Source organism: Chrysemys picta, chromosome 11, assembly GCF_011386835.1.
Source record: "Chrysemys picta bellii isolate R12L10 chromosome 11, ASM1138683v2, whole genome shotgun sequence".
Classification (NCBI taxonomy): Eukaryota; Metazoa; Chordata; order Testudines; family Emydidae; genus Chrysemys; species Chrysemys picta.
In genome coordinates this window covers 57,922,726-57,946,039 of record NC_088801.1, presented here as the reverse complement: position 1 = coordinate 57,946,039, position 23,314 = coordinate 57,922,726, and the positions used below count along the sequence as shown (strand labels likewise).

At 47.5% G+C, this 23,314-nt stretch overlaps 2 protein-coding genes across 4 annotated transcripts in view; one reads left to right on the top strand and one right to left on the bottom strand.

Moving 5' to 3' along the window:
* Positions 1 to 23,314, top strand: part of LOC135974151 (serine/arginine repetitive matrix protein 2-like) — a 994,828-nt gene that overhangs the window by 694,967 nt on the left and 276,547 nt on the right. The window lies entirely within an intron of this gene.
* Positions 4,737 to 23,314, bottom strand: part of AOX1 (aldehyde oxidase 1) — an 84,111-nt gene continuing 65,533 nt past the window's right edge. Inside the window, exons 27-35 of one of the 3 annotated variants that reach the window (XM_065560405.1) lie at positions 22,836 to 22,931; positions 19,146 to 19,274; positions 18,518 to 18,592; positions 15,378 to 15,430; positions 14,176 to 14,290; positions 12,695 to 12,760; positions 11,599 to 11,787; positions 9,447 to 9,614; positions 4,737 to 5,038 (exon numbers count right to left, since the gene is read on the bottom strand). In XM_065560405.1, the coding sequence (XP_065416477.1) occupies positions 4,859 to 5,038; positions 9,447 to 9,614; positions 11,599 to 11,787; positions 12,695 to 12,760; positions 14,176 to 14,290; positions 15,378 to 15,430; positions 18,518 to 18,592; positions 19,146 to 19,274; positions 22,836 to 22,931 (1,071 nt within the window). In that variant the 3' untranslated portion in view covers positions 4,737 to 4,858. 3 annotated transcript variants of the gene reach the window in all.

The window sequence follows — 23,314 nt, the reverse complement described above, 5'->3', positions numbered from 1 at the left end:
AAGCGCGTTCCTGGGGCGGCAAGCCGCGGGGGGACAGCCTGCCGGTCGCCGTGAGGGTGGCAGTCAGGCAGCCTTCGGCGGCATGCCTGCGGGAGGTCTGCCAGTCCCGCAGTTTCGGCGGCAATTTGGCAGCGGGTACGCTGGCGTGGGACCGGCAAATCACCTGCAGAAACGTCGCCGAATCCGCGTGACCGCAGACTGCCTGCAGGCGTGCCGCCGAAGGCTGCCTGACTGCCGTGTATGGGGCAGCAAAAAACATAGAGCCGCCCCTGCTGTAGGAGCACTGAGGCTTGGGGTGCCGGGCTTCAGGCATGGGGTCCTGCCGCCCCCTGAAATTGACTCATGGACCCCTGGTGGAGAACTGCTGGTCTAGAAGCAGATACGGGGGCAAACACTCCTCTCAGGTGGCTTGATCTGGCTTTATACTGATGTAACCCATCTCATATTCTGATCCACCTGATATAACAGCGGTCTGCAAACTTTTTTGATCGCGCACTCCTATCAGTAAACATTTTTTGAGCATGCACCCCCCAATATATGTATATTTATTTATGTATAAATTATATACATGTACTACTATACTAATATATTATGTACATTATAAAACATACAAAAAATAGAAATTAAAAAAGGATGAGATAAAGATGAAATAAACAATATTTTTAAAATATTTTTATTGTATTTTATTTATTGATACTAAAAACCTTTTTGCTCTCACAAAAAAAATTATTAATAATAATATTTTTTAGTAAGAGCAATGTGATTGAATATGCTTCATTATTTCTGAAAATCTTGGTTTAACACTTTGTGATACAGTGATTCGAAGGTCTGGATTAGGGTTAGGGTGCGGGAGGGCGCTCAGGGTGGGGTGCGAGGTCTGAGAGGGAGTTAGGGTGCGGGAGGGCGCTCAGGGTGGGGGTGCGGGGTCTGGGAGGGAGTTAGGGTGCGGGAGGGCGCTCAGGGTGGGGTGCGGGGTCTGGGAGGGAGTTAGGGTGCGGGAGGGCACTCAGGGTGGGGTGCGGGGTCTGGGAGGGAGTTAGGGTGCGGGAGGGCGCTCAGAGTGCGGGTGCAGGGTTTGGGAGGGAGTTAGGGTGCAGGAGGGTGCTCAGGGTGGGGTTGCGGGGTCTGGGCGGGAGTTAGGGTGCGGGAGGGCGCTCAGGGTGGGGTGCGGGGTCTGGGAGGGAGTTAGGGTGCGGGAAGGCGCTCAGGGTGGGGTGCGGGGTCTGGGAGGGAGTTAGGGTGCGGGAAGGCGCTCACGGTGGGGTGCGGGGTCTGGGAGGGAGTTAGGTTGCGGGAGGGCGCTCAAGGTGGGGTGCGGGGTCTGGGAGGGAGTTAGGGTGCGGGAAGGCGCTCAGGGTGGGGTGCGGGGTCTGGGAGGGAGTTAGGGTGCGGGAGGGCGCTCAGGGTGGGGTGCGGGGTCTGGGAGGGAGTTAGGGTGCGGGAGGGCGCTCAGGGTGGGGTGCGGGGTCTGGGAGGGAGTTAGGGTGCGGGAAGGCGCTCCGGGTGGGGTGCGGGGTCTGGGAGGGAGTTAGGGTGCGGGAAGGCGCTCAGAGTGGGGTGCGGGGTCTGGGAGGGAGTTAGGGTGCGGGAAGGCCCTCAGGGTGGGGTGCGAGGTCTGGGAGGGAGTTAGGGTGCGGGAGGACGCTCAGGGTGGGGTGCGAGGTCTGGGAGGGAGTTAGGGTGCGGTAAGGCGCTCAGGGTGGGGTGCGAGGTCTGGGAGGGAGTTAGGGTGCGGGAGGGTGCTCAGGGTGGGGTGCGGGGTCTGGGAGGGAGTTAGGGTGCGGTAAGGCGCTCAGGGTGGGGTGCGAGGTCTGGGAGGGAGTTAGGGTGCGGGAGGGTGCTCAGAGTGGAGGTGCGGGGTCTGGGAGGGAGTTAGGGTGCGGGAGGGCACTCAGGGTTGTGGGGTCTGGGAGGGAGTTAGGGTGTGGGAGGGTGCTCAGAGTGGGGTGCGGGGTCTGGGAGGGAGTTAGGGTGCGGGAAGGTGCTCAGAGTGGGGTGCGGGGTCTGGGAGGGAGTTAGGGTGCGGGAAGGCACTCAGAGTGGGGTTGCGGGGTTTGGGAGGGAGTTAGGGTGCGGGAGGGTGCTCAGGGTGGGGTGCGGGGTCTGGGAGGGAGTTAGGGTGCGGGAAGGCGCTCAGGGTGGGGTGCGGGGTCTGGGAGGGAGTTAGGGTGCGGGAAGGCGCTCAGGGTGGGGTGCGAGGTCTGGGAGGGAGTTAGGGTGTGGGAGGGCGCTCAGGGTGGGGTGCGGGGTCTGGGAGGGAGTTAGGGTGCGGGAGGGCGCTCAGGGTGGGGTGCGGGGTCTGGGAGGAAGTTGGGGTGCGGGAGGGGGCTCAGAGTGGGGGTGCGGGGTCTGGGAGGGAGTTAGGGTGCGGGAGGGTGCTCAGAGTGCGGGTGCGAGGTCTGAGAGGGAGTTAGGGTGCGGGAGGGCGCTCAGAGTGCGGGTGCGAGGTCTGAGAGGGAGTTAGGGTGCGGGAGGGCGCTCAGAGTGCGGGTGCAGGGTTTGGGAGGGAGTTAGGGTGCAGGAGGGCACTCAGGGTGGGGTGCAAGGTCTGGGAGGGAGTTAGGGTGCGGGAGGGCACTCAGGGTGGGGTGCAGGGTCTGGGAGGGCGTTAGGGTGCGGGAGGGCGCTCAGAGTGGGGGTGCGGGGTCTGGGAGGGAGTTAGGGTGCGGGAGGGCGCTCAGGGTTGTGGGGTCTGGGAGGGAGTTAGGGTGTGGGAGGGTGCTCAGGGTGGGGTGCGGGGTCTGGGAGGGAGTTAGGGTGCGGGAGGGTGCTCAGGGTGGGGTTGCGGGGTCTGGGAGGGAGTTAGGGTGCGGGAGGGCGCACAGGGTGGGGTTGTGGGAGGAGGCTCAGGGCTGGGGCAGGCAGGAAGTGCAGAGCACTTACCTGGGGCAGTTCCTGTTTGGTGCAGGGGGTGTGCAGGTGGCTCTGCGCAGCGCGGCACCATCCCCATGGCCACGATTCTGGGAGCTGCCCCCCGGGCCACCCAGAATGCAGGGACTTTAGGGGGTGCAGAGCTCTGGGCGGCCCCGGAGCCCTGGCCTGCAGCTCTAAAGCCCCTTTCGGAATGCGGCCGTGCGAGCACGGGCCGGAGGACTCAGGAGGAGCAGGGGCAGCCGTGCAGCCAGCGGCCGGAGAGAAGCGGCGCTTTCCCCTTCAAAGCGCCGCTTCTCTCCAGCCGGCTTTGAAGGGGAAAGCACTGCTTCTTTCCGGCCGCTGGCTGCGCAGCTGCCCCTGCTCCTCCACGGGCCGGAGGACTCAGGGCCGCACTCCGAAAGGGGCTTTAGAGCTGCAGGCAAGGGCCCTGGGGCCACCTTAGCCCAGGGCCCTGCTGCCCCTAAAGCCCCTGCGTTCCGGGTGGCCCTGCCTGCCGGGGACAACTTCCCCGCTCGCTCATTCCCTTCCTCCTCCAGCCGCCCTTTTCCCCTCCCCCCACCCCCACAGGGCGGCCGGAGCAGAACAAAACAAAAACAAAACAAAAAAAAGCGGCCGTGCCGCCCTAGGATTGGGCGGAATGCCGCCTCGTTCAATCTGCCGCCCCAAGCACCAGCTTGCTCGGCTGGTGCCTGGAGCTGGCCCTGCTCTCATCACTTTCCCCATATTTGGGAAGGAAAATACTTCTAGGAAGCCACTATTGATATTCACATTTTGGCTCCCAGATCCCCAGATAAATATAAATGTTAGCAACTGGGCACAGCTGTGGTATCTGTGACAGTGTACATGTGGGGGAGGGGGTGAACAAGAGAAAGTGCCAAATAGCAACTTCTTCAGTGGATCATTTTTTACGAGGCCCCTTTCCTGTCTGGAGTTAATGGCTGTTGGTTTATTTAGTGTTGGTTATTGTCTTCAAAAATCTAGGCAATCTCTGGTTGAGAGACCCCCTCTCATGGCAGCTAAAATTAGATGGCTGATGACTGCTGTTTGTTCCTGGGGATAAGTACCTCAGAGGGTCAGCGGGGCTGCCTCCGTTGAAGGCTCCCACCTTTGGAAATCACTCCTCTTGATGATCTGCTGATCCCAAGTCTAACAAACTTCAGTGCATGCTGCACAGTGCTTACTTTTGATCTGATTTTTATTTCTGTTATTTCCTAACACAAGATGGTGGGTCACAGTGGTAGCAATCCCCACTGTGGACGGTGATGTGTGATGTGTGATGCTCAGCTATTTAACTCGGGAAATAAGCACTTAGCTCCTATGGCTACAGAAGCTATACAAAATCTGCACAGACCCCACACCTGCCAGGTTACTCCGGACCAAGGCATGAAAAGAGTTACTGCAATTGGCCTGAAGTATATGTACCTTTTAGCAGTATTAAAACAAACAAAGAAACAAAGCAAGAAAACCCCCAACAAGTTTTGAGTTTTCTTGTCCATACCAGTTCTGCAGAAAGTTTGTTTCATGACATCCTATATTACCAATGTATCACCTGTCAGTGTGATTAATCGCCGCTTGTTCTGGTTCCCAGTAGTTTTTCTCAATTACAGCCTGGCCTGTTGACAATATGGGAGGGCCTGAGAGGTTTCAGTCAGAAGAAAAACAAGTCATGTGCAGACTTTACTTTGGCCATCAGACAACAACAAATTTACATCTGTATTGAAGCTGGATGGAACCTTTATTAATCATGTTTAGCAAGTACTGAAAATCAGACAAGGTGATCCAGCCCCGGAGGAAAGATAATGCAGTTCTAGAACATGATTCAGCCCAGGAAATCAAACAGCACACTCCTGCATTTGCAGGGACATCTGTACCAGTGTCACCACTGCACTCTCTCAAGGGTTCTGCCAGGGGGGTGCAGGTTTAAACTCTGCCTGGGTTCTTCGCAGGAACTCTGGTGATGGAGGCTGCGCACGAGATGAACTGTTCAGTGCTTCTCACAGGTGCTCTGGCCACATCCCCACCTGGCTTTCTGGGATTTGCCAGCTGGCTTCAGGCTCTTGCTACAGTGAGGACAGTGGGTGGCATCTGCTTCTGTGAACTCCCTTCTGCTGATGGGGGCCTGCAGTCTGGTGTCAGAGCCCACAGAATGAGCCAAGACCAGAATCTTTCATACCAGAAAGAAGATGGCATTGCATTTACGATTAATCTGTTTTATTGAATTTCACATGATATATAAAAGACAAATGAATATCAGTAAAAGGCAGCAAAGGAAGCACAGTGATGCTCTCATACAGGATATAGAAACTGTGCATATAAAAACAGATTTAAAAATACAGAAATCATATTCTAACTGCAAGTGCAAAAATAATTAACCTATAAGCCTGACTTCAGTCACAGGCATGATATCTGACAAAAGGAGGAGGAAATACTTTGGGTGGTAACTGGAGAAGAAACAATGGTGCAATAATCAGCATGGGTGTGTGAAACATAAGAAACCTGAGCAGAGTAGATGGCCCGGGGCAATCTGATCTCTATCAAGGTGAAGGACATAGTAAAGAAAACTAAGACCTTGGCTACAGTTGCGAGTTACGGCGCTGTAAAGCCGCCCCCAGCGCTGTAACTCACTGACGGGCTACACTGGCAAGGCACGTACAGCGCTGTATCTCCCTGGGTACACCCCTGCAGGTACTCCACCTCCCCGAGAAGCATAAGAGATACAGTGGAGTGGCTATGACTCTCCCCTGTGAGTGTGTACCAGGAATCAACCTGCAGCGCTGTACTGATCACCTTGTCAAGTGGCCAATCCTCTCCATTGTTGTGACCGGCTGCAAGAATGCGGAAGTGCCAGTTTCAAAGCTCGTACCACAGAGAAAAGCAAACAGTTTGCTGTTTGCTTTGAGTGAGTGAAACGAATGAGCAGGGGGCCGGGAGTTTGGAACTTGCAAAATAGAGAGCTGACGCTCCAAAAAGCACTCTCTCTCCCCCCACACTCCCTGTCAAACCGTCCCGTTTTGAAAAGCACGTTGCAGCCACATGAATACTGGGATAGCTGCTCATAATGTACCACTCCCAACATAGCTGCAAATGTTGCAAGTGTGGCCACGCCACTGCGCTGGCAGCTGTCAGTGTGGACAGACTACAGCGCTTTCCCTTCTCAGCTGTACAAAGTCAGGTTTATCTCACAGCGCTGTACAACTGCAAGTGTAGCCAAGGCCTCACTGAGAGACTGGAGGTGCAATCTCTGGCTATCGGTACTTCATGACAAGGAATAATTGGAGCACAGCATATGAAAGCTACAAAGCAAACATTTAAATTACTCCCTCCTTCCATTCCCCCCAAAAGAATCAACCATGATTATCCAGATGAAACCAGGACATCTGGCAACTAATGACTCACCTGCACAATACAGTAAATATTGTATATTAGAGATGGATCCCAAACTAAAGCCCCAAACCAAAAATCACCAAACCTTGGGAATGCTCAGAATCTGCATCTCAACTTCATGGCCCTAGAAAGTGCAAAGCCAAAATTCTAGATCTCAAAATCTGGCAGGGATTTTGTGGTCACGACCTCCCATTACTATATATAGTATATTAATTAACTTCAGTAATCAGTGTTATTTGCTGGTCTTGCCTGAGAATGTAAGAATATATAAATTTAGCCCACAGAATATCTTGTTTAGCATCTAATACATGAAAGCACAATAGGGCTTTTTTCTTTTTGAAGCTCGTCAAACTAGTGCTTCTCTGGGTGCAGTTCTAATCACACCACACCCCATATGTCAGCAGAAAACTGACAATCTTTGTGAAACATCTTCTAATTTTACATTATATCCATCTTCCCTGCTGAGGTTAAAAGAGTGTTTATCAGCAATTAAAGAGCAATCCTCACCTGCATTCTGATTGTTCCAATCCAATCTCTCATTTGAGAGATAAACACCCTGAGCTGTTGTGCACAATGGCACCGTTCGGAACTACTTTCCAGAGACAATCTCATCAAGGCCCGATCCAAAGCCCAGTGAAGTCAATGGATATTGTTCCATAGAGTTCAATGGGCTTTGAATCAAGTAATGAGAAAATAAAAAGGTCTCCAAGAGAAACAGTAGCAAAGTCACCCTTAAGATATTGTGGGCCAAATTCTTCTCTTTTACAGTCACCCTAATGGCTTCAGTTATATCAATGCAACTTCAGTGGAGTTGCATCGGTATCACAAAGGAGAATTAGATCCCTTGTCGCCTCTTAGTTGTTTTTAGTACACAGGTGTTAGCACCACACAGAGCAGCTTTTCCGTGTGAAATCACACATTGCTGCATCAAGTTTGTGATCAAAAGGTAATTATTGTGATCACTTAGGTTCTGATCCTGCCATGGGATCCATACATGGAGATCTTATTGCAGAATTGAAGCCTAAATTAGCGTCTTATTTGAAGCCTTTCAGAAATCAAATACTGTACTGGATTGTTAAAGTGTTTTACTGAAAATACCTTGACACATCATTATAGCTCCCTTCTCCCACAGCTACATTTTAGTTGGTCTCTCTGGGTCAGTGATGGGGACTCCTCCAAATGTCTGGCTTAGTGCAATTTGGCAAGACACCCTTTAAAATGGGAAAGCTACTTGCACTCTTTAGGTTCCATTTATGTTTCTGTGCACAGAGTTATTACTAACCATGAGGCTACTTACAAGACTAAGGATGACTTGTGACTAAAGGATCAGGCCTCAAAGCAGCAAATAATGACAGAATGGGAGGTAACAGTGATATGCCATTTTATCTTGCCTCTTCTGGGAACCCTTTTCTGCTGCTTATTTTAACTTTCCTGGGCACAAGAATGAACATCATAAGAAAAATATTTGTTCTACATAAACTAATATTAACATACAGCACTTATAGAACCATAAGAAGTCAATAAGGGCCAGTTTTTTAAACATCCGTAGGTGCTTAAAGATGCAGATAGGTGCCTAGTGGGATTTTCAAACTCTCTAAGCAGGTGAGGTGCCTAACTCCCATTGATTTTAATGAGATTTAAGCATCTAACCTAAATAGGCACTTTCGCAAAGCCTAAATGCCTTTAAAACTCTGGCCCGAAGCTGAATATTGGGATGCAAATGGATATCTCAGGAGTATTGGTGCACTTATTTTTGGTTCACTCTCAACCCTCACACCCCACCCCTAGTGCACTACTAGCTCAACACAGCACAGGCTCTTGCATCTTATTACCTCAGTGAACCTAGCTAAACTATTGAGAGATAAATTTGAATTCCATTGTTCTGAAAAATCCTGAGGAAAAAAATCTGGATTTTGCACCATTGTTAAAGTGATCGTTAATTCCTCCCTAGTGGCAATTTAAGATGATCATAGAGAATGTGTAGTAGCTGGATCTTATTGCATAACCCTCTTTCAATCTATTTAGATGTGTATCTAGGAGTAAAATGTAGTAAAACAACTAAATATATGATGAAAACTCAGGTGGGAGAATGGGCTGAAGAAGTAATCCTCATTATTCAGTAGCCAGAGGGTAGATTTTGAATTAAAATAAAATATGTGTGTTGATAAAATGAGCCCCCACCCTCATAATCAACAAATCAGTACCACTGGAGTTCATTCAGGCGTTGTGCGAGGTTCTGTTTGCCATTCATATGGAGATGGCCCAAGGAACGAAGGACTCAAGTTCATCTTTCGCACTCTAGGAGAATGAACAAGAGGTGAAAGAAGTGGTTCTGTTAATGGTATTCACTTAGAAAGAACTCACTACAGCTATTCATAAAACTACTCTGCGTATTTCACAGTGCCTCTCACAGGTGGCCCCTACTGGATCTTCTACAGCTTCCATTATTTATGCATCAAACACCACTACAAGGTCTACCGGGTAGGGCAGTCTACAGAAGGCAGGCAAACCCATACAAGCAGTGCTGACAGGGAGGCTGGTAGGTTCCAAAACAGCATGGAAGAACAGGGTCTCTGTGTCAATTGGCCCTCATCTATGGCAAAGCTCCTGAGATGTCCATTGAAATTAGTAGACTGACAAATCTGGGAGCTGATCTGCCCTACGATTCCTGTACCCTGCCACTGCTTAGGGAAATACTAGGCAAGAACTCTGAGTGGGAACTCAGTCTCCATCTTCCACATGGGACAATCTGGCCCACTAGCATTTCAATCATAGCACAGGTGTGCATGGCATTTCACAGTAATATGGATTGTCAAGGATTCAGCCTTAAGGAGCTTATGATTTAAATTAAACAAAAGACAATGGTGGGGGTGGCGGGAGTGGGTATAATGATAGCGCATACTGTAGGTGGGAGGGTGTGGGCAGGGGGAATCGAGAAAAGATTAAAAAATTGGAGTTATTAAAAGGCAAACCCTGAATGCCATAGACTGGAATGGCTGGCATGGGCTGGGCCTGTTGACAGACATTTTGATTCAAGAATCATTAAAAAGTCTGAACTGAGGAGTTCTGCTGTGTGCACTCCATATCCAGGTGTAAACACCATTTAAACTACAGAAATATGGGCCTTCAATGCCAAAAGGAATAGGCTGCAGCTACAAAGGAGTGTTCCAAAAGAAAAGCCTCATTACCATCTCAGTAAACTGATCGGCACAGGCCATTCGAATCCGCTCAGGAGTCAGGGGGCTGTTCAGGGTGAAGGTCCCGGTTAATCCTCTTTCCTTCCGCACAGCAGCCACTGCATCCCAGATAGCAAAGAACACAGAACATCCCAGGAACAGCCCTGCCTCGCCAATCCCCTGGCAGGGAACAAAGGCTGTCACATAAATTTGCTTTATGAGCTGATTAAAAGAGGAAGTGTCTTATTAATATCTGTGATAGCTGAAAACCGTTTACAAATGACTGAATTACATAAGGCCTGATCCTCTACCAGGGAGTCAATGAAAGTTTTCCACTGATTCAATGGAAGCAGGATCAGAACATACTGGGTATGTCTACAGTGCACTGTAAACCTGGGCTCAGACTTGGGTTTGAGCCCAACTCCCCCAACCATCCACACACAAATCTGTATTATTCAGATTAGCAAGCATTCAGTACCTAGGACCCTGCTGGGGAGGTGGGTCAGAGCCCGAGTCCCACTGAGACTTGGGTCCAAGCCCAGTTATTTTGCAGTAGGACACAGCTGAAGCCGCAGATCCAAGTCAGAAAGCCTGCATAGTGCTGTATGGACGCATTGTCATGGCCGTGAGACCCAGGTCCAGCAACTGTAAACCCGGGTTTACAATGCATCGTGGATGCTCAAGTGTGGGGCTTGGAAAACCCGAGTCCATACGCGATTCCCCAGAACTGGGTTTACAATGCAGGTTTTCAGCTGCTGGCTGACTGCAGAGATCTGTAAGGGCTGGTTTCAAATGCCAGCTATAGATTTTAGGACACTTCCGATTTCTCACCTGTGCAGGATTTCAAACTGAAAAGAAAATCAATTATTTGGTAAAAAAATGTTGGCAGATAAAACTGAACTGAACCATCTCCAAGGATTCATATCCAATTAACAAACTAGAGCTGAGACAAAACCCTGCATGTGAACAGCACTGAATGCCCTCCTCAATCTGCTCCAGATGCAAGTTTCACAGTTGACCTTATTTCTATCACAGGTCAAATCCAATCCAATCCCCAGATCTAGATGCTCCTAAATGCTGGGAGTTTGGGCATCTTCATCAGGACTGAGATCTGAATTTCTCAGCTGGCCATTACTGTATCTCTAATTGGCCTTTCTAAAACTCAGGCTCCAAAACACTCCTGAAACACTGGCCTGGATCTGCATTTTGCAGCTTTAGCCCACCTCTATAAGAAACTGACAACCAGATTTCAGGATTGAAAGATGCTTACTTTTCAGGCAAGAAGCAACAGAGAGTCCTGTGGCACCTTTAAGACTAACAGAAATATTGGGAGCATAAGCTTTCGTGGGTAAGAACCTCACTTCTTCAGAGCATCTTGCATCTTAAGAGGTTCTTACCCACGAAAGCTTATGCTCCCAATACTTCTGTTAGTCTTAAAGGTGCCACAGGACTCTCTGTTGCTTTTTACAGATTCAGACTAACACGGCTACCCCTCTGATACTTTTCAGGCAAGGTATCACAAGCTCTACTTTCAAGCATGTTTTATTCACCAATGATGATTTTAAAGTTAGTTATAGGAGCTGTATGGATAAAGTGGGATAAACCGGTTTTGTATGCTCACTTTGAAGACTGGTGCTAAAAGCCGCTCTTTAGATCAACTCCACCCTGGGTAATTATTTCATTTTGAACTGGAATTTTCTTTCAAACGATCATCTCTTTCAAAATATTTCATCAGGACTATTTGAAAATATTTTTAGAAGGAGCTATTGTTCTAACATATCCTTCTGCTTTACATTTTATTATTTTTTTATTCTGAAGCTTTTATTTAATTGACTACATTACACCCCTAATGGCCTCGGCAATTGAAGACATGGATGCTCAATGCACTTGAATTGGGCAGTATCCCCTCATCTTGCTTAGTGTTATTGCTAGTCCTCTTGTTAAACCCTAAAATTATCAATAGGCAACCACGATGGAAGAGTAGAACTATCCCAGATTGCAGCTTCTACCCTATTTGTAAAGAACACAATGATGTGGAGATCTGGTTAAAATGTAAAAGAAGGGATTTTATACCAGTGTATCTTCTTTGACTTCAATGGAATTACTCCTGATTTACACTAGCCCAGGTAGTAGAGGAATCAAACCCCAGGTTTCACTTGCTTACCTTGGATGAGTAGATGGCATAAGGATTTTGTGAGGATGACAGCAAGGAAACACTGAACTGTTCTGGGATGTCACAGATTGCAGGGATTTTATACTGATCCGGGCCCCGAGTGTACAAGACGCCTTCTGGGGAGTATTTTAACTCCTCCATTGTATAAAGTCCAATGCCCTGAACAAAGGCACCTTCAATCTGAGAGTGAAAAATTATAAGCACTTTATCTTTTCTTATGCTGTAAAATGTATATAACATTGACAATAATTAATCTCTCTCTCTGGACAGCATTCTCCTTCCTATTAGACTGCTGGGTTTCAGGGCTTTCCTTTGGAGCTGCTGGGAAGCAGAAAACTCTCTCCTCTCTCCACCTGCACTGCCTAAGTCAGTCTACATCTACACTACAAGATAGAGTGCGATTCTTAGATTGTGTACACATATGCATGCTATCTCGATGAGCGCTAGCGCGAGTATAAATAGTAGTATAGAACAGGTAGCAGCAGGGGCGACATTGAGTATCTACCCACAGGGAGGGTTCAGGCAAGTTTCTGCTTGGCACGGCTAAGCGGTGCTGCTGCTCCCTGTGCTACCACAGCTACACTACTATATATACTTGTGCTATCATCGAGCTAGTGTGAATATGTGTACACAAACTGGGATTCACACTCCTAGCTCACAGTGTGGACACTGCCCCACGAACAATGAAGAAATGCCAATCGGGGGGCTGACGCAATGGATCAGGGAGTGCAGTGGGGAGAAGCACTCACATGCTATGAGGAAGGGGGCCTGGTCATAAAGTGGAGGAGAGCTTGGAGACTCGGCTCTAGCCTAGCGGTGTGAAACTACACAAATGATGAGCACGGTGGTGCAGGTGGGCAGTACCACAGGGTGACACTGGGTATACTGGGTAAAATCCTGGCCCCAATGAAGTCAATGGGAGTTTTGCTATTGACTCCACTGGGATCAGGATTTCATCCCGTGATATCATCTATAAGGTGGGCTGATAAGATGTTAATGGTAGATGAATGAATGGACACTCTTCAATACAAACACAACAACAACTAGCACAACATGAACGGAATAGTAAGAAATTCTTAGCACATACCTGTCCTATATCCACAGCTGGATTTATGCTGCATCCAATATCTATAACGATGTCTGTTCGGATGTTCTACCAATAAAATACAAATGTACATTGTGGTGACAGATATACGCAGGGCCGGTGCAAGGAAGTTTCACGCCCTAGGCGAAACTTCCACCTTGTGCCCTCCCCCACCCCAGCCCTGCGGCAGCTCCTCGCTCCCCTCTCCCTGAGGCGTCCCCCCCATGGCAGCTCCCCCCACCGGGGAGCCGTGCGGCAGCTCCCCACCCCATCTCACCTCTGCTCCACCTCCACGCCGCCCCCGTTCTAATTCTCCTCCCCTCCCAGGCTTGTGGAGCCAAACAGCTGATTGGCACTGCAAGCCTGGGAGGTGGGAGAAATGGAGCAGCGACGGCGTGCTCGGGGAGGGGGTGTAGCAGAGGTGAGCTGGGGTGGGGAGCCCTGCGGCAGCTCCCCCCCCCGCCCTGACGCATCCCCACGGCAGATCCCCACCCCCCCGGCTCAGGGAGCCGTGCAGCAGCTCCCCACCCCAGCTCATCTCTGCTCCGCCTCCTCCCCAAGGATGCCGCCCCCGCTCTAATTCTCCTCCCAGGCTTGCGGTGCCAAACAGCTGATTGGCGCCACAAGCCTGGGAGGTGGGAGAAGTGGAGCAGTGACGGCATGCTTGGGGAGGGGGCGTAGCAGAGGTGAGCTGGGGTGGGGAGCCCTGCAGGAGCTCCCCCCCTGCCCTGAGGCACCCCCACTTTTTGGCACCCCCAAATCTTGGCGCCCTAGGGAACCGCCTAGTTCGCCTTAATGGTAGCACCGGCCCTGGATATATGGGTGGATGGATGAGGAGGTGCTAAGGGTCAGAGGCTTAATCCAGTGGGACAAGGCATGTTTGTATAGAATCTCTTTCAGAACACACAAAACTGACCTATTACCGTGCAGCCCTTCCTCAGGCAAAAACACTCATTAACCTCAGTGGGAGTTTAGCCAGTATGAGGATTGCAGGCTTTAGCTCACTGTATTTAAAGCTTCCAGTGGGACTTCTCACAGAAGTACACAGTATGTCCAGTGGGATGTGTTGCTGGAGTGGGCCCTTAAATATCAGGAGACTAGGCCAGGTGGGATGACTGGCTGGTCAGGAGATTGGAAATGTAATACAGAGCTACAGTACAATTTGGCTGACTGCGGGCACCAAGAGAAAAGGCAAATACTGCCTGCAACACTGTCTGCTATAGCACCAAATCTGAACACAAATATTATATTTTCACAAATCTAGCAAAAATAAGATTGCATCTTTAGTTATTTGTGCACATTTTCCATTCTGCTCTAACTGTAATTGCAAGTTATTTACATCAATTGGTACATGTACGTTAGTACAAAGCCAGGTGATTTACCAATGCACAAATTATATGATTGTTGGGACATCAGGCAAAACGGGAAATTCTGATGGAACCTCACTGTACTATTTATGAGCTTTAGTGACATTCACTGGTTACCTTGTGATCTCCTGTAAGACAGTCAATTTCAACCTCCGAACAAGCAGCTCCGAAAATAAAATACGTAAATGGATGGCCTTCCCCTTTCTCCCAATCCATGTTAGCCTCATAGCCCCTGGGAGAAGCAACAAAGTCCATGGGAAGCATGACTTTTTAGTCTGTTTTATTAATCTTTGTGTTACAACAATAAAGAGACAGAGCAAATAAGAGTCCAAAACTATGTGAAATTAAACCTAAAATACTGGGACAGATACCCTGCTGGTTTAGCATCATTAAACTCAATTAAATTCTGGCAACCAATATGATAAACAAACTGCTCCAATCTAGAAATTCTGATAAGCAACCAAATCCCAGCAGATTTCTGACAGTGATTGTCATGGAAATCATGTATAAAGGACAAGTTTAAAGTAATAATTACATAGCCAATGACAAATAAGTGAAGTAGAGAAGAGAAATAAAATGGTCAGAGCATAGGAAAGATTAATTTACAAGGAAAGATGTAAAGAGCTAAAATGCAGATTTTAGCTAAGCAATGACTAAGAGAAGCAAGATGATGGTCTTCAAAATAGAAGTGTAGCCCTAAGAAGAGAGAAGAATTATTTAGGAGGGTCTAAGCAGGGAATAACTAGGTGAAATGGAATGCAATTAACAAAGGGAAGAGATCAGTTGAACATCAGGGAAACTTCTTCAGCATGAGATCTATGAGACTGTGAGACAGTTTCTCAAGGGAAGTGGTGGAAGCCTTCTTGTTTGACCAACCCAACAACAGGAAAGGTACAATAGGGAGTAATCCTGCATTGGTAGGGACATCTGGCTCACATCCTCAACTTTGAGCTGAGCAGGATGAGATCCATGCTGTGAGTAACGTGGTTGGGTAAGTGAGTGAGTGTTAGGGAGAGAGCACTACACTTCCTCTGGGACACCTAGTGCTCCTTGCAGCAGTAGCCGGACACCTCATTTCATGGGCCCAGTGCGCTGCCGCCCAAATTATAGCATTCCTCTAAGGAGCAGATCTATTGATTACATGAGAATATGAGATAAATCAATCAATCAAAAATGCCCGTCAAGGCCGCTCTGCCCAGTTCCACTTTCCGAGCTATTAACTATCTTCATGAGTTACTCATTAAATTCACACTTTCATCATATTGCTGAGGTGTGCCTAACTAAACTTAACTTTCAAAAGGACTAAAAATATTTGTTACCTGAAGTACCCTGTAGCTGAAAGATTAATGCTCTGTTCAAATGCTTCTTTAACCTGTAAAATACAACAATATTATTGGTAGACCTATCACCTGGGAAGGAGTTAAACATACACCTATTTATTTAAAAATCAAACTACAAGAAAATGCTAAAGAACTGAAGAGTGCTATGGTAATGTCTGATGATTCTCTCTGCCATCAGCTCCATTTTTTTGCACTGGGAGACTAGGCAACTGCTCAGTAAGTTCTCTGAAAACTGCAAACCATTATTCTAGTTCTAACACAAGCCTCTGCAGGCAAACATGCATGTAAATACAGCAGCTGTAAAAACCTGCTCACATGCCCAGGAACACTTCCCTCTTGGGGAGCTCACAGAAGTTCAGTCAACATTAAGGGGAGTCAGACATGTGCAGCTCCCAGATACTTGATTCAAGTTTGAGCTTTAATATGTGGATCCACTATGAAAAGTGACTATGTAAAAATGGCACTTTGCCCAACAGAGCTGCTCCTTGTTTTTATTCAGTCATAATTCCTGTTATTACTGACTAAAAATATCTTCTGATATGGCAGTTACGCCCCGATTCAACCGTTCATCCCTAGTCAGCAAAGCACTTAAACATGTGCTTAACTTTAGGCACATGGTTGAATCCTATTGACTTCAATGGGGCTTAAGTCTGTGTTTAAATTTAAGCATGTGCTTATATGCAGGGCCGGCTCTAGCTTTTTTGCTGCCCCAAGTAGCAAAAAAAAGCGCCGCCCCCGAGACCCTCGCCGAGCGCGGGAGCCCGCCCCCCCCCCTGCGCCGAGTGCCGCCGGAACCCCCCCATGAGCGCCGAGCCCCGCGCCGCCTCCTCCCCCCACCCCAGCGCCGTGCCGCCGGAGCCCGCCCCCACCCCCTGCCGAGCGCCGCCGGAACCCCCCTCCAGCGCCGCGCCGCCCCCTCGCCGAGCCCCGCGCAACCGGAGCCCGCCGCCCCAGCGCCGCGCTGCCGGAGCGCCCCCCCCCCGCGGAATGCCGCGCCGCGCTCCCCCCGCCGCCCCTTACCAGGTGCCGCCCCAAGCATGTGCTTGGGTGCCTGGTGCCTGGAGCCGGCCCTGCTTATATGGTTTTCTGAATGGGGATGGAGTTATACACATGCTTAAATGCTCTGCTGAACTGGGGTTTTAATGCTGCAGAGCCAACACCGCTTTGGAAGAGTGACCTGGATTTGATTTGGTTCACACATAAGCATCAGACTTGTTCTCACAGCTCTGCTTGCAGAATCTTTTCTGTTGGCAACATGGCAGCCAGAAAGGATCCAGTTTGACGTTCACATTACAGGTTGAGTTTGCAGCGCTGATAGTCAAAACAGTGTCTGTTTGTAACCTGAGCAGCTCTGGTTGATAAGACACAGACGGAAAAGAAATGAAAACCCACGTTGCCAGCTTAAAAAAAAAAAACTTTTCCGAAAAAAATAAAAAATAAAAATACTCTCTGATATGCAGTTATGTAAGTGATTCCAGCAACGAGGGGGAGCTCCTAGATTTACTCCCTCTCAGCGATTCCCATATCAGATTTGCTTAATTTACATGTCAAATATGTTTTTGAAACTAATCATAGTTTATCGACTTTACAAGAGACAAAGCAGCTTCTTCTCTGCATGGGTCAGCATTTATTTTTTATGTCAGTCATTCCTGATCATCTAAATTAAATTATCTAAACTAATTTGGCAGTCACTAGAACAGCATTAGTCAGGGCAAACTGATTTACTCCTCATATATGTAGGTGTCAGTTTTGCTTAGAGCATTGCCACAGGTGTTCCACTGTTATTCTCTATTCATAAGAGTAGTTGGCAAACTTTAAAACATTTTGCAGATTAATCATGGTAATCCTTTAAGAGGGAACATCTCTGTGTGTTGGGATTGTAAGTACCTCAAGGGCAGGGATTGTCATTTTTGTTAGACTTTAAATCATCACGCAGCGCTGTAGAAATAAAAATAGGATTTTAATATTTATGCCACATTTACAGCTCTGCACCTGTGCACCGAGGGACTGATTCTCAACTGCTGTGGTGGTAAGTAGGTGGTCTGCGGGCCAAATCTGGACCGCCAGATGCTTTTGAACAGACCCTGAAATCTTTTTATTTACTTCTTATCATTATTGTTATTTTTTTTTAATTATTTTCTCTGGAGTCTGAACCTTGACTATACCTTGACCAAGAAATTTGGACCTTGACAAACAATAATTGACTACCCCTCTAACAGGTGATTCAAATCTCACTGAGGAATCTAAATAATGATCTGGGCCCCCCTCCCAGTGAGATATTTGGACAACCATTCAAGAGACCGGTCCCACTCAGACTGAGGGTAGTCACAGATGAAAGACCTGATATGGCAGGCTGTTCCTTCAGGGATGCCCCTTGGGTTCATACAGAGACCCAATAAAATCCATGGGCTTTAGCATGTGCATCCAGGATTGAGACGTAACCACTTCATCAGATTTGTTTGGACCAATTAGACAGAGCTCTTTGGGGTGGGGACTGCCTCTATGTTTTGTGTTTGTATAGTACCTGCACAGTAGGGCCCCGGTCCACAACTAGGGCTCCTAGATACTATTGATAATACAAATAATAACAGAGGGCTCATCCTATGTGAAGAAGGCTTTTTAGCAGGGCAAAATGTGATTCTAGTGTACTACAGGTCTAAGTGAACCCCAACTGGTGTTTTATTCCTAACAATAGTTTTTTTACATTGTTGTGACACTCTATCTCGGGAGAACACCCAGCACCCCCATGTTCATCCTTGTAAAATGATTGTGTGGTATCTAATGCAAAATTTGTCATGTTGGATGTCTTCGGAAGGCTCATGATGCACTGAGTATTGTGGTTATAGTAATTGTTGTTATAATGTTATAATAATATTATAGGTTATAATTTCATGGATATAGTTATGAGGCTGAAAATGTATCCTCATGGCTTAAAGCAAACAAAGCATCAGGGCCAGATACTCTGCTCTGGTCAAGCTGTGCTCCGTGCAGACAACTTTTATCCCGCTGGTAAGAGATCACCATAGAAAGAGGAGAGTGAAAAATACAATTATATACCAAAATTGCTATGTACATGCAGATTTTTTAAATATAATTCAAAATACAAAAGTGCCTCTTACCCAATCATTCCAGGTACCTTTCGGGTTCTTGCTAATGATGGGCTCCAGGCGTTTCAAGAGAGTCTGGCAAGCATCCTGGTGAAGAGAAAAGTTGGGGAAAAGAATGCAAAAGTAGAGAAATAGACATTCGTCAGTATTTAATAATATTCAACATATTTTTTGTCATGGTGGAAGTGCTATCAGCAGAGAAGACTTCCCATTTACTTCTAGAAATCATTACTCCTCATTGAATTCCTTAGACCCCTTTTTTCTGGGGAATCCATCACCTGTCTTCCACTTAGAGAAGGATGGTGAATCAGTTTCTTTTGAGGCTCTTATCACTTCCTAACTGTCTACAGCCACCCAAACATGCCACCTCCTCCCTCAGTGAATTTGAAGGAAAAGCCTCAAATCCTGGGGAAGGGGGGACTCTAGTTTGTTCCTGACTCCAGTGCTTCTGGGCCAGACATTTTCAATATTTATATGAAAACAGATTAATCTAGCTAATTGGTAAGGCTACTACTAGAGATGGGTGACCCTGAAACACTCCAGTGGGTCGTTCAGTTTAGATAAACATCTGGAGGTCCTTATGCCCCTTGATGAATGGGGGCTTTTAAGAGTTCACTAGTAGACAAATATTACCCTTTACCTTTACTGCCATTCCATTGACATCAGTTCCAGCAGATCCTACTGAAGCACAAGCATTAGGAACAGTTGTTGTGCTTGTTTCACAAAAATGAATACTCGACATGGGGATCTTTAATTCCCGGCTGGCAACCTAGGGTGGGGAATGAACATACCCTCATTCCATTTGAAACACACATTTCTGAACATTTCAATAATATCAGCCTTCAAAAAGTATGTCTACACAGCAAAGAAAAACCCAGGGCTTGGGCTGTTTCATTTTCACTAGGACCCTGTGGGGTGTGAGGTCCCAGAGCCCAGGCTCCAGCCCGTGCCTGAAAGTCTACACAGCAATGAAACAGCCCCACGGCTCAAGCCCTGCAAGCCCGAGTTGGCTGGCACGGGCCCGCCGTGGGTTTTTCTTTGCTGTGTAGACATACCCTTAGACACTAGGTCATGGATTTGACAGGATTTGAGCTAATAAAGAAATTATTAGATATTCTTGTTCCAGAGCCTGCCATTTCCAATTGTAATCACATTGCTGTGTCTGAAGGAATAAAATGGAACAGAGAAATGATGGTCTTGTGGCTAAGGCACTAGACTGAGTCTCCGGAGAACTGAGTTCAATTCCTGATTCTGTGACAAATTTCCTGTGTGAGCCTAGGCAAGTCACGTAGGGTGTGTCTATATAATTAAAAATAAACAAAATATGCCAAACCCCTGTGGCAGTGAGTATCAGAGTCCAGGCCCACTGACTTGGGCTTCTGCTGCAGGTCTGAAAAAAATAATGTAGATACTGGGGCTCTGGCTGAGACCCCCTTGTCAGGTTCCAGCCTGAACTGCTACTTTTAGCCCCACAGTGCAAGCCCAAGTCAGTTGACCTAGTCTCTGAGACTTGCTGCCACGGGGTTTTTTGCTGCGCAGATGTACCCAGTGTCTCTCTATGCCTCAGACCCAGTCAGTAAAATGTGGATAACAATACAGTAGAACCCCGATTTTATGAACATCCATCTTAGGAAGAGAAGGTTATGTGTGCGCCTATGGGTGCTCCACGCTAAGTGCGCATGTGCCCCATCAGCCTCAGATCATAGATTTTAGGTAGTAGTGTCCCTTCAGCCCATGCACGTGCCCCTGCAGCCTCATGACCTGCACCGTGGCCATATACAGCTGTGCGAGTGAACTGCCTTCAGTTTCTTCTCTACTGAGGAGCTCCATGGTAAAGAACTCAAAGCAGAGGGTAGGAGGGCAGGTAGTGGAGCATCCGTAGGGACACACATCTTGAAGAACCACAGTTACTGCACAGGGTGATCATTTTCTCTTCTTCTTACAGTAGCGTCCCTGTGGTTGCTCCACTCTAGGTGACTACTGAGCAGTTCCCTCTATGGAGGGGTATGTTTTGGAGTTGAGTCTAAGGCTGAAGATAGGACAGCAGAGCCACATGGCATCAGAAGCTGAGACACGAGTAACTGTATACTGTTCAGAAAAGGTCTGAATGGAGGTCCAAGTCATGGCTCTACATATTTCTGTACAGGAATGCTCTTAAGAAAGGCTAATGAAGTAGAAAGGGATCTTGTGGAGTGAGTTAATACTCTAGAAAGAGGTTGAAGTTCATGAGACTGATAACAATAGGTAATGCAGCCACATATCCAGTCTTTGTTTGGAAATTGGAGATCCCTTAGTTCTGTGCACAATGGAGAGAAACAATCTGGGACATTTTCTAAAGGACTTAGTTCTGTCTAGGTAAAAGGCTAATGCCCTCCTGACATCAAGTAAATGTAATGCCACATCTTCTTTATCCTGGTGTGGCTTAGGGAAGAAAACTGGAAGTTGGATAGATTGGTTTACCCGGAAGTCCAAGGATACCTTTGGTAAGAACTTGGGATGCAGTTGCAACGTGACCTTTTCCTTAAAAAAGACTGAACAGGGGCTTTCCAGGTGTTGGAACCAAGCATGTCTTAAGGCAGAGAATTCCTAAGTTGGGATATAGGGTATGTTCTCTGTTGTGCGAGAAAAGGTGTGGAGGACGAAGAGTAGATGATGTCAAGGAGTTGATAGTAGGTGTCCTTGACTTTTTCCAATGGTATCTGGAGTGTTTCTGCCACCTTCTTCGCCAGCTCCTGGAAGAGATGAAAGTCGTCTGCCAAAGATGACGTAGGAGACATGATGGCTTCGTCCGGAGAGGAGGAGGATATGGTCCTTGGTATCACTTCCTCCTCAGTACCGGCTTCCTGTTTTTCTATGTCTTGAGGTGGTTCCGAAGCCTTGGATGCTGCAGCCAAGGGGGTGTGCCTCCAGGGTTCCTGGGTGAGGCTCAAAGCCTGAGAGGCTTGTTGGTGTTGTGCCACCCAAGGGTCCCCATATGGTGCTGGGGTGGTGGTGGCACCCATGGGTGGCCATACCAAGATGGTAGTGGTGGGGCCATTTGTGAGTATATCCTTTGGCTCTGTTGGTAATGAGCACCATATGGAGCTTGGGAGGAGTACTGCGAAACTACCTCCTCTGGTTCACTACAAACTAGTAGGCTAACTATAGAAATGCAGATTAAAGTAATAGTCCTAGTGGACTGTGAATAGCTCTGTCTCTAGCCAGGGTGGTTGAGAAGAAACTGAAGGGGGTTAAGGCCACGTGCGCTGGCTAGCCTCGTGGGTCAGCACGAGGAGAGACAGTGCATGTGTGGGCCTAACGGACACTGCTACCAAAGTTCTCTGACCAGCAGCGCAGGGACACAAACACACCTATAGTGGAGCACCTATAGGAACACTACTCAAAGAAGAACTGAGGGTGGTTCACCTATGCAGCTCTATATAGCTACGGTGCAGGGCAAAAGGCTGCATGGGTCACATGCGTGGTCAGAACGAACAGTGCTACCTAAAATCTCTGGTCTGAGGAGCATAGGGTGCATACGCACCTAGAGCGGAGAACCTATAGGGACAATATTAAAAGACCAACAGGTTATATGAATCATTTTTCTGCTGTCAAAGTCATCTTTCTGCTACCCAATGTGACTTCAATCCTTCAGCCATCATTCAAGCAGCAGCACAGGGTTGAAAAGACTGAGAGATTTGGTGCGAAAGAAGATGCGCAATTCTCTCAGACAAAAAAAAATAAATAAAACATGCTGTATGCATTTATTACCATTTGTTATGTACACCATCAACAAAGAGTTAATTTATTAACTTATGCACTGTACCTGCTGTAATTTTGAGATGTTCAACTGTATTAATTTTTTGATCTTATGAACTCCTCAATCCCCAATTATTTAATAAAATACGAGTTCTGCTGCATTCCCTTTGTCTGTTTTGTCTATATCGTCGACGTGCTCCTTGTGGCAATGCCTACAGGTTTGTACAGTGCCAAACAAAAAGGGGCCCAACACTGACCGCAGCCTCCAGGCACTACTGTAATACAAATAAGTAATAGTAATAATAAGGTGGTTCCTGTAAGCTATTTGCCTTCTCTGCCTGCTCCCACTGTGGCCCTTAACAAAGCTGGCTATGGGAGCAGCTCACATATACAGGGCCTGTTTGCCTGCCAGAACAAGGGACTTTTCTCTGCTGCCATAACTCTGTTGATGTCAATAGAATTATGCCAGAGAAGAATTTGTCTCTATCTGTGTTCACAGTCTTGCTATGGCTTTTCCAATAACTAAACATCTTATTAGTAGTGTTTGTCCATACTACGTATTTAGCACATGGCTAATATTTGATTTTGATACCTGGATCATTTTGGTGTGGATGCCTTGTCCCATTTCAATTCCACCATGAGTTAGAAGCACAGAACCATCCATATAGATATGAACCAGAGCAGCAGCCTAAAGAGAAAGAGCAGAAATGACCCACTGAGTGCTGTTACTACCCTTTGATTTCATGGAAAGAGGGTCTGCATTTAACATGGGGCAATGCATCAAAAGCAGAAGGGATGGCGCCTTGAAGTGCATTGTGATTTTAGCTGCTATAACCGTATCTACCGAGACAGAATCAAAGGCCACATTTGGAATTCCAGCATCAGCTCTGTCTCTACATTAAACTTCAAATGAGGACATATCAGTTTATGGAGGTTTGTTTCTCATGATGTTAGGAACACAAGGAAAGAATCTGAACTACATAGAATCATAGAACTGGAAGGGACCTCGAGAGGTCATCTAGTCCAGTCCCCTTCACTCGTGGCAGGACTAAGTATTACCTAGACCATCCC